The 11,601-nt window shown below is 45.3% G+C and overlaps 1 protein-coding gene across 1 annotated transcript in view; it reads left to right on the top strand.

The window, feature by feature from the left end:
* The first annotated feature begins 3,495 nt into the window (after positions 1 to 3,495).
* SLC1A5 (solute carrier family 1 member 5) overlaps positions 3,496 to 11,601 on the top strand; it is a 53,514-nt gene continuing 45,408 nt past the window's right edge. The window contains exons 1-2 of the mRNA XM_078660998.1: positions 3,496 to 4,208; positions 9,384 to 9,426. Coding sequence (XP_078517124.1) covers positions 3,691 to 4,208; positions 9,384 to 9,426 — 561 coding nt within the window. The 5' untranslated portion in view covers positions 3,496 to 3,690. The remainder of the gene's footprint in view (positions 4,209 to 9,383; positions 9,427 to 11,601) is intronic.

Raw genomic sequence — 11,601 nt, 5'->3', positions numbered from 1 at the left:
TGGGAGAGGCATCGGTAAAGATCATAATTCTGCTCCTATGTAAGCCAGAGGTAAGACTCTTGATAGAGTGAAGTGACCATGTTATCTATACTTGCACCTAGGCAGAATGGCTGAGGGAATACATTTACAAACTCTCAGGGAGGTGTTAGAGGCAATCCAAAAAGAACTAGTGGCAGTCAGGAAAGAGAATACAAATTTGAGACAGGAATTGGTGACTTCAAGAAGAAAAACCTCAGACCTAGCCTCTAGAATGACTGGGATAACATCAGGGACGACATTTTGATTTCCACTCTCAGAGAATGAAGCATCTAGTGCAACCGCAGGTCCACATCTAGAGTAACCACTCAAGTATTGCATTTGTTATCTCCAGTAATACTATTAACTCCACCAGAATGCTTTAGTGGGAACCCACAGAAGGAACAGATTTTCTCTGATGCACAATCTCGTTTGGCATTCAGCTTATCATACCTTAGTAGAGATGTTGCGTCTTAGTCAATTCCCTTAGTTTCTCAAGATGACGCATTACTCTACAATTTTGAGGGTTTCAAGAAAAGAGTTTTCTTTGAATATTTGACCAGAGGAAGATTTCACAAGCCGTTGATAATTAGCTTTTTGGAGTTAAGGCAAGAAAATAGAGACTTGGTTGCCCACCTAACACAATTCAACAAACTAGTGTTATAAACATATTGGCCAGAAAGTAAAAGAGCAGCAGCTTTTATTGAGGTTTGAGGGAAGAACTCAAGGACGCCTTGACGCAAATTCCAAACAGACTCACAGAAATATCAGCATTAGTGGACTTAGTGCTGGAGACTGATTTCCATCAAAGTGAAAGAAAGGGAGAAAGAATAAAAGAAGATCGACTTAGTGTACCGAGATTCAACAGGGTAAAATTAGGGCCTTCCAGAATTATTAAAATTCAGCAAGGGACAGAAACAATGCAGATAGGAGCAATTCGGGGTCCTTTGACAAAAGATGAGAAGGATAAGAGACGACAAAACAATTTATGTTTGTTTGACGGTGCAAGTGGTCACTTGTAAGGCTATGTCCAAAGAAAACAAAAATACCCCTGAAGGTGAAGGAAAACTAGAGGCATCATCAGTAGGTGGAATTTGACTGATGAGTGCAGACAGGGAAACAACTATAGTTGGACACCAGCTGGCTAATACCTTACAATCGTCATCCCCTCACTTGATTTCATGTATGGCCCTAAAATGTAGATTCTGGAGTCACAGGACATTTTTGTGACCTGAGGTTTGCGCCAGAAGTGAATGAAAAGTCATTCGGAAACTCAAGAGTGAAACTGTACGTGCTGTGGATGGAACAAACCTGTCTTCTGGACCAACAGTGAGTCATACCGAGCAAGTGGAGTTAACTTCTCAGGAAGGCCTAAGGAAGGAATCCAGTTCAACTTAATTGTCACCCCCAAATTTCAAAACATTTTGGGGTTGCCTTGGTTCACAGAGCATAATTCGACCATAAATTGGAGTGCTTGAACAAATGTTATGGATTCAGATTTCTGCAAGGAGAACTGTTTTGGAAAAAGAGAATGGTCAAGAGATCCGAATCCAGCACCTCCGTTATGTAGCGCAGTAGCATTGGTGTGTGCGATACACGCAAATGAGATACCTCATGGGTACAAGGATTTTGAAGATGTGTTCAATGAAGTAGAAGCTGAGAGACTACCACCTCACCGCCCATACGATTATAAGACAGATCTAGAACCAGGTTCTACTTGAGTCTATGCATTGACGGAGAAAGAGAATAAATATTTAAAGGAATACATAGAAAAATACCTTGCAAATGGATTAATCAGACCCTCTCAATTCCCTGTGTCATTTGCATTATTCTTTGTACCAAAGGAAAAAGGGGACATAAGGACTTGCATAGAGTATTGAGCAATTAACAAAATCACGGTGACAAATCAGTATCCCTTATCCTTCATATTGGTTCTGCAGGACAAGGTGAAGGGAGCACAGATTTATACGAAGCTTGATTTGAGAGGAGCTTATCACCTGTAAGAATGAGGGAAGGTGACAAATAGAAGACCACCTTTCGAACAAAGTTTTGTCTTTTTGAGTATCAAGTGATGCCTTACGGGCTATGCCATGCTCTGGCGGCTTTTCAACATTTTATTACCAACATCTTGAGTGAATTTATTGACCAGTGAGCCATAGTGTATATAGACGATATACTGATCCATTCCACTTCTGAAGAAAAACATCGAGAACAGGTACAGAAAGTCTGACAAAAACTACAGGAGAATAAACTATACATAACATTATGGTCCCAGGGTGAGTGAGCCCCCCGTCCTGCAAGCCACCAGAGGGTCCGGGCGCTGGGGACAGGGCTCCACCGGGGCCCGAGGAGGCTCTCCCCGGCCTGGCTAGGGTTCGGAAGGTGGGACCGGGCCCGGGGCTTGAGCTCCGTCCAGCCGGCCCCGGGGTGCGTGAGCCCCCGTCCTGCAAGCCACCAGAGGGTCCGGGCGCTGGGGACGGGGCTCCACCGGGGCCCGGGGAGGCTCTCCCCGGCCTGGCTAGGGTTCAGGAAGGTGGGACCGGGCCCGTGGAGCAGGTGTGGCTGGCTTCATCCACTACGCTGTCAGAGCGGAGTTTTCTGCCCACCCCTAGTCAAGAGGACGAGATGAACAATGAGGATAACTGGTAAGAAACCTGGTCATTAACACATAGAGTCTGGTGGAGTTTTGTAGATATATAACTTGGTTACCCATACCTACATCAATACAAAATTAAACAATCTTATTAAAGGAAACTTTGTTGCACATGGACGGTGAATAACCAAAGCCCTGTATATAAAAAAACAAGCTAACTTTTACACAGGGCACATAAACACACATACATGCCCCCCCACCCCATAAGCACTCACACACGGGCGCTACCTACATTACTTTTATGTAGGGAAAGGAGTTCTCATACCAGAAAGTTATACTGCCGCTGACCAAAAACATTCGTTATGGAAAATGAGAAAAATATTTGACATTAAGGTTTTGACGTCACTATCCACCAGGAGCAGCGCTGGTTCATGTTCACTTCACGCCCCTTAATTGGTGCTGCTGCTAAAAGACACATCCGGCTACCCGCGCATTCCTTTACTAGTAGTGACGCAAGCATTCGCCAACCTTCCCGCCCAATTTCAGTCTCCAGTAACTCCCCTCCTTTGACCACGCCTTCGATTGCGAGAGTTAACCAAGCTTACACGGAAGCTAGGCTTGAAACGCTTCATTTGCTAGTACTCAGAAAAATAAAGATATAAAGAGCCCAAGATCAGACGGTGTACGCTGGACCCTGGTGACTTCGCTGTAAGATGGTACAAACCACCCCCTTTTGTACTGCTTCACTGTAAGATGGCAGGAGTGCCCGAGCCTTTGCTTGCTCCGCTCAGGCTGCTAGCAGGGCAATGTCTGAGCTGCTCAGAAGCCCTTAAGAGGGAGGTTGGTTGGGGATTTGAACCGCCCCCATGCCTCCACCCCCCGCCTTCTGTCAGTGGCAGGAGGCGGGCCTGTGCTGGGACTCCCTTGTCCCCACACCGCCTTTTCCACGCCCTGTCTTTCCAGCCGGTCTTCAAGAGGCTTTGGCTGCCCAGGTGCGACCCAGACTGAGAAGAAAAGACCTTGGAGGGCAAGCTTCGGAGAGGACTGCAAGCCCCGGACACAACACTACCAGTCTCAAAGCAATGGCAGACACCTTGAAGAGCGCCTCTAACGGGGATGTCGCTAACGGTGGTCCGGTCTCCCCCGTCCGCGAAGCTCCGTCCCCGGGGGGATGGCAGCGGATTCGCGCCTTCCTGGGCTCCAACGCCCTGGTGCTTCTGACAGTGCTAGGCGTGCTGGTCGGGGTAGCCCTGGGAATGGGGGTGCGCGCCGTGGGGTTGTCCCATGCCCAGCAGCTGGCATTCGGCTTCCCCGGGGAGCTGCTCCTGCGGCTGCTCAAGATGATCATCCTGCCGCTGGTGGTGTGCAGCCTGGTGGCGGGGGCAGCCTCCCTGGACCCATCCGCGCTGGGCAAGCTGGGCGGCTGGGCCATGCTCTTTTTCCTTGTCACCACTCTGCTGGCGTCGGCTCTGGGGGTCACCATGGCGTTCATCATCCAGCCAGGGGCCGGTGCCACCATCAGCAGCCCGTCCCTGGGGCTCAGCGACGAAGGGATCCCGGACTCCAAGGACGTGGGGGATTCTTTCTTGGACCTCGTCAGGTGAGGGGTACGGTTTTGGCACATGTGGCATTATATGACATGCTTCAGGGGCGTCGCACCTATGATTTAATTACTGGTTATCCTAGAAGCACATATGGAGAGATGTTGCGGAATCTGATTCCATTCTAGCTGCATGACAATGCCACCGTATCCTGAATAGTTATTAAATACTAAAAACGTGCGTTGAAAAGTTGAAATGTGGCAAACTCGCCTCTAGCCTCCTCACAGTAACCCTTGGTTGTGAGCAGGTGGGGGCAGGGAGGAGGTTTTTGGGACCCAAATGGGAGGGTAATTATTGGTATCCCAGATTGTTTAAATGCCAGAATGTGTGTTTTTATAATGTCCCCACAAAGTGTTCGAGATTACTGCATTACTCGTCTTCTGTGCCAGCGACCGTTACTTCCACAGTGTGGAGTGGAGTGGGTTCATGTTATCTGTGCGTCCGTTGATATTTCCAAGGACACCTCACCCACGCACCGCCCTCCCCCGCGCTGGAGCTCAGCCAAAAATAAAGCTAACCTTTCTTCTCCGCTCTGCGTGGCGCCCCTGACCCGGGATCCCACGCCAGCTGTCAGATGGTGCCTGCCTAGCGCGTATAGAGCCTAGCCCTGTTGCATTAGCAGTGTGTGCGTGTACTACTGCCAGCTGCCATGTGTCCACCGCCCGGTTGTGGCCCCTCCTATCTCCTGGTGTCTGATGCAATGCTAGCAGTAGATTGAGTGACCGAAGAGCACATGGCTTGTCGTCGTCACCAGACCTGCGCAGGCGGGCCCAGTCCAGGGCTTCGTGACACACACGCAACCTGGCGTGGGCGGGGAGTTTGTTTGTGGCGTTCTGTAGTTAAGGACACCGCTTGGGTTGTTTTCGGTGCATACCCCAGCTTGTCCTTCCACCGCGCCCTACCAGATGCACACCCTTGATGGGACGTGCTGAGTCATGTTCAAATGGCACATTTTTGCCTTCCATCTAGCCCTGACACAGCACATTTCTTACGTATCAAGAGAGAGAGAGAGAGAGGACCAGATAGCTAGTCCGCGTCCCCAGGGATATTTATATGTATCAAAAAGAACTAGCTACTTGTGACTTATATATTGAACTCTAAAATGTTGAAGTCTATCATTTTAGAGTTCAATATACAGCACATTTCTTACCATTCTTGTTATTCTCTTGCGATGTAGAGATACATTTTGCCTGCTGAACAGCAGCTGAGCTCTGGCTTCCTAAGAGAAGCATTCCCTTTATTTACAGTTAGTCTTTTCGCCTTGGTTTTGTACAAAGTCACCCTGAATTCACATACATAATTTATTAATCGGAGGGATTTTTTTGTTGTTTTTGCTCTCATGGCCGAGATACCCGGTAAATAGCCTCTATGAGGAAAAGTAGCATAGGTCCATGAAGACAGTTTCAGTGCCAACATTCCAACATTTCAGTATAACTCGCATGTAAACGAGCTGCACAATTTCAATTCATGAAGCTTTATTCGGTTCATAAAATACAATGACCATAAAAGCACATAAGCAAAATGCATAGAACCATACAATACAATTTTTTAAAAAAACGAACTGCACTTAAATTCAATGATTGCAAATTAATCTCTTGTGGCCATCCTGTACCGAAGCCGGACATGATATCTCAAGACAGTAGACCGCGACAGACCCATTTCTTGGTTCTGTAATATCCTGGTGACAGCCTGGTGTACCAGTCTATTTCATCTTTACTGAGCCTGCTGACACGTTTGGAATTGTATTTATTTTTGGACTTTATATCAGTGCTCTTGGAATGCGTGTGCACATTTTATACCAGAACTCCGATCTGTAGTGCGTGGCTGATCGTCTAGCTTGTAATTGCCCCGTGGGCTCCATTTCCACTGCAGCACACCCCCTTTATGCACGAGGCTTCTAGGGTCACCATGACCCCACTGAGGATTCTGACTCCTATGGAAAGCGGCAATAGTTCTCCATTAGGGTCTCATCCTGCGGGTCAGTACATCTTACTGTGTAGAATGTGCATGTTGGGTATTTGAACCTGGTTGTGTACTGGCTCCGAACATGAACTGTGTCCTATGTGCTACAGTAGAGAACAACAATTTATCACAACATCTCGATCGGTTTGGCTGATTATTTTTCTTATTGGTTTCGGTTGCTTCATACCAGGTAGTCGGACTTTACTGTTGCGGGCCCCCACGCCGTGGGTGACAGCTATGGAAGGAATGATCCTTCAGTAGTGACCTGTCCATGTGAGCTGGATTTTCCTTGATGGGTACAGATTTGGCTTCTGTACCTATTGCTATGGGATTTTGGTCCAGGATAGGGTGGAGTACTTTGGGCCCAATGGCCTGCTTCCATTCTTTGGTTGATTGCGCCCTGGTTCTACTGCAAGGTTATCTGTGGTCTGTTTGGTTCCCTGAGTTAAAAGGAGGTGTTGGAAGGTGATTGTGTAACTGTTTGAATAGTATGGAGTAGCACCTGAAGGTCTTATCTTAGGCAGCTGCTTTTCACAGAGATACGAGGGCCATATATAGGAGGCTAGATAACATTGCTATTCCACTAGTGATAAGAACAGTGATACCAGTCACCCGCTTGGAGTCGAGCCTATCTATGTCTTTGGCATTTGTTGTTTTCCTTCCTGCTTAACATCTGCAGATTAATGAAGCTTCTGATTGTGGGTTTAGAGTAGAACTAAGGCACCCCATAAATATCACATGCCAATTGTCATCTTGCAACTTCGGTTTTCACTTGCAAGTGTCTATTTTGGAATCAAGAATCCTTAATAGCTGGTAGACATGAGCGTTATTGATGTAAGTATGAGACAGCCAATTCCGTGCTCCCAAGTGGTCTATCATCTAAAGTCACCATTGGATGACATCAAACTATATGTCCAAATCAGTGCACAGACTACCTCCATCAACTAGCCAAGCCCACCCCACATGTGTGTGCTCGAATGTGCTGTATCGATGGCATCAGTGACCTACAAATAGTCTCGGAACACAAAATCACTAAGCTCTAAGTCACCAGTTGCCCCTCACACCTCAGATATAAACACTGTAGCCAAGTTGCAGGAAATCATTTTTGACCAACTACTACTGTTTGTAACGCCTATCAATAAATTTAAGGGGCACATATGTGCAATCCTAATGCTTGTAAATAAATTCAGTCAAACGCCTGCCACGACTTGAGGACATCTTCCCAAATCCCCGCTCTCTTCTGGCTAGAGTACCCAAAATGCAGTAATCTGGGAATTCAATATGGCGACCTAAAGGCACTTCAGCATGGTCAAATATTTAAACGAGGCAAGAACATAGTGCCTTAAACATTTCTACTTTATTACAGAGACAATATACCAATTCCCCTGGATCAGCTAAACTGTCAAAGTATTCATGTCATGCACACATGAAACCATGCATACCTTGGTTATTAGCTTATACCTCTCGGCAACCAACAACAAACCAAAACCCCGACAGCCACCAATCCAGCACAAAGGGACTCATCCTATATTATGCTCTTCGGGGTGGCTGCTCTTACCTCTGAACCAAGGTTGGGAGCACATTTTTGATTCTCTAAAAATTTAGAATGATTTCCAAAAGTTGTCTTGGAAATCAGTGACTGTTGCATACAAATCTTAAATGCCTGATAATTGCCAAAAACGGGGGGGGGGGGGGAGGAGGGGAGTGCAATGCTCCATACAGAAATGAAACACAAATGTGCAGATTGACATTTATCCTATTTTTCTGCTTGCTTCTCCAAATGGAAACTATTGTCTACCAATAGACACACACCTACACATTTGTGGGTGTTTACCAACGTTTTCTAGTTGAATATACCATAAATATCCATATTTCTTCATCTTGACACTTGTCAATATAGAAATTGCAGCACCCATTCTGAATTTACATATTGGCAAGTCAGACTAGCAAGGCTAAAATACGTCATTTTTTATTTGACTTTAGCTTCGTAATTATTTTTATTGCAGGGAATACAGAAATGAACCTTTTATTGTGTTGGCGATGCGGTGTTTTGAGGCTTGGTATTTTTAAGTGTTTGAAAGTCTGGTTTTGCCTTGAAGGGGAGGAGGGGGGCAGGGTCAGATCTTGCTCTAGTAGTCTGTAATCTCCTTGAAGAGTTACTTCTTGGTAAGAGGGAGGGGTTGACGTCACTTTGCGCTCTCGCCCCAGGACGGATTCCTGATGTTTTTTATTTTTGGACCCTGGGCTGTGACCACATGCTTTACTGATTTGCTCAGCAGTGAATGAGATGTTTATTTGACTGTAATTGAGACCAGTTTCCTGATTTTTTAGAACTAGCTTAAGCCGGAACGGCTGGGGCACAGCCCAAGTGTGTATAATGGCTACTCCGTTCCAGTACTCCTGGCGGGCAGGGAGGTTGCGAGAGTAATGAACTGTACACATTCAGCAGTTGGGAAAGCACTTTTTTTTTTTTTTTTATAATTCTGAAGTGTGATAGACACAAATATTTTAAGAACAAATCACAATACTTCTTGCTGCACAAATTATAAATATTACTGAAACCCGATTTCATGCATAAATATGAGTAAATATAGTGTTATCAGAAAAACTACAAATCTTTGCAAAATTTTGTGAACATTTCAATAGGAAATGTGCTCTCTGTATACGACAGTGCTCTACAACATGATGTTTTAGTTATATTAAAAAATCGCCAGTCTAGTCCATTAAAGCTGCTTGGGTCGCAAAAGTTTGTCTTGGTATAAAAAAAATTGGCCCAGGGTTCTAAAAGGTTTGGGCAGCACTACCCTACAGTACGCGCCAACTCTATTAGGTCTGATGTTCTATTCTGGATTTATTGGAAGGAGGTTACTTAACAGGTTCGTCTTTGCTTCTACTTCTAAATGAAACCTATGTGTTGAATAGCATGCTGTTGTGGTTGCAACCTCCCTGCCATACTCCTGACCAGTCTGATGAATAAGCTGCTTTTTGAAGTTGCATGTTTCTGATTGTGTGCTGCACCATTGTCCTCTTATTTCATTCCTCAGTTAAGGATATTATTCTCTTCGCTTGATCAGTGCTGTCACATGTATTTTTCTTTTGTTTACATCTGACAAATTCAATAGCCTAATGCCCCCATTTGTTTCTGCATTTAGCATTGCTTTGGATCTAGTTAAAATGCCACGTTACTAATTCACTTTTTTCCCTCTCCTCAGAAACATTTTCCCATCCAACCTTGTATCTGCTGCATTCCAGTCGGTGAGTGACAATTACATACAATCTGGTTTTTAGAGGGTATTCGTTAATGTTGAAATCAACGCTGCCACCGGATCCTTCCCATGCTCAGTGGCACTCTGTTGGGCAGGGTTGTGGTGGGACTTCTAGCAAACATGGATGATCAAGCTTAAGTCTAATGCTTTTGTAGAGGGCTCAGTAGAATGAAATGCGTTATTTCCTGGGTGAAACCTTTGAGAGCTTACACACCAGCAGGGTACACGTCCTAAAAAAGAAGTGGGGGGACTAACCTAGTTAATCAGAATGCAAATGGCATCACAGTGTGTGACATCACAGGAAGTGGCATCATAAGAAGGGACATCAGATCTTGAGCCCTCACATATATGTTTAGCAGGTCTATCATGAGTACATTGGAGCATTTTTCGAGTACACCTGGAAACCCTCCCGATTTAGGCAGAAGATTCACACTTTTGAAAGCTAGACATCCATCTTGCCTTTTGTCAGCGTAAATTTCCTCTACCCGTAGTGCTTTACAAGAAAAAATAGTGGTACTTAAATTATTTCAACACCTCCTCAGGGGTAGTAAGCACTATATAAATTACATTTATTTTGTGTAAATACAGGGAAAGACCAACCTATCTGACATATTTACAGTGCATGCATATATCCTAAACAGGGACTGAACAAAGGGAAAAGCTGCCTCTCTTAAGTATGTGTGAAGTGCTAACAAGGTGTGAACCTTTGTTTAACCTCCGCTTCATTTGCATCAGGTGTGAGGCTCCTGACTGCTCCCAGCCAAGAGACTCGAACAAAAGGAGGCCTGAAGACCCCTCAAATTTGCCCTTTGATATGGGACCAAGAGGAGTCCTAAATAAGAAAGCCCCCTCCTTGCCTGCACGTTGTTGCGATCGAAAGCAGACAACAAGGTGCAGGCCCTGCTGAATGTGTCCTGGTGTTTGCAAATTAAAGCAAGACGAATTCAGCATATTTTTCAGTGGGGCCCAACTTCTTGGTAGGGTGGACGACGGCCACCCTGTGAAAATAGTGGACGGACGTCGTCTACCCGCGTGTACCCCGACTCGTGCCCTGCATATCAGTTCAGTTCCCTGGAGCTGAGTTAGGGGGGCTTTATGCTGGGGTTCAGCTTCTTCAAGGTTGCTTGTGATAGGATTCATAGTTGTACTGCCATTTCCCTTTTAATGTCTGTGAATAAAAGGTATTGTTATCTAGGGTGTGAAATAACCTAAAGTACATATTTTCAGGTTGAATGCCCACCCTTGGACATCAAATATTTTTTTTCAGTCACACTGTAGAATAGACAGTGTTTAGCCGGTAGCATTCACAACCCCCTGGTTTCCTATGAGTGAAGGAGACTGGGCAAAAGGTTAAAAGGTACACCACAGTAGTAATCTAGGATGCAACACACACCCAGGGAGAGATTTGGCCACACAGTTCGGTATTCAGGTCATAGGAAAATCAATATCATTAGTTAATATGAAACATTTTGGACCTGATACTCCAAAATTTGTAAAAAGTACTTATTTGGGCACAAACGGTCAACACGTTTCAAACCCGTTTCTATTTTAGGGTTATCCTCAGGACCTGGAAAGTGAGCTTGTGTACTCTCTATCCTGGCACCTCTTGTGCCACTCAACGCTTTTACCACTGTCCCCGTCAATACCAATGTCACTTGCTAAAAATAGTTTGTGGACCAATAACGATTTTTGGAAAAGGACGGTAAAGTCAGGCTCCGGCGACCGGCTCAAAAGGTTGTCATAATTGCTCTGGGACCGCACTCTACAACTTCGTTACACAGCAAGCACGTATATTTAATCTTAACGCTTGTAGTTTCTTGCCGCGTCCAATCGCTTTTCTCAAAGGCAGCCTAGAAACTACAAGCGCAAGATTAAATATATGTGCCGTGTAACAAAGTTGTAGAGTTCGGTCCCAGAGCAATTATGGCAACCTTTTGAGCCGGTCGCCGGAGCCTTACTTTACCATCCTTCTCCAAAAATCGTTATTGGTCCACAAGCTATTTTTAGCAAGTGACATTGGTATTGACGTGGACAGTGGTAAAAGCGTCGAATGGCACAAGAGGTGCCAGGATAGAAGAGTACACAAGCTCACTTTCCAGGTCCTGATGATAACCCTAAAATAGAAACGGGTCTGAAACGCGGTGACCGTTTGTTTTTGTCCAAA

The sequence above is a fragment of the Lissotriton helveticus genome, chromosome 9 (genome assembly GCF_964261635.1).
Source record: "Lissotriton helveticus chromosome 9, aLisHel1.1, whole genome shotgun sequence".
In the NCBI taxonomy this organism is placed as follows: domain Eukaryota; kingdom Metazoa; phylum Chordata; class Amphibia; order Caudata; family Salamandridae; genus Lissotriton; species Lissotriton helveticus.
The sequence above is the reverse complement of the archived record's forward strand: the minus strand, read 5'-3'. Positions and strand labels throughout refer to the sequence as shown.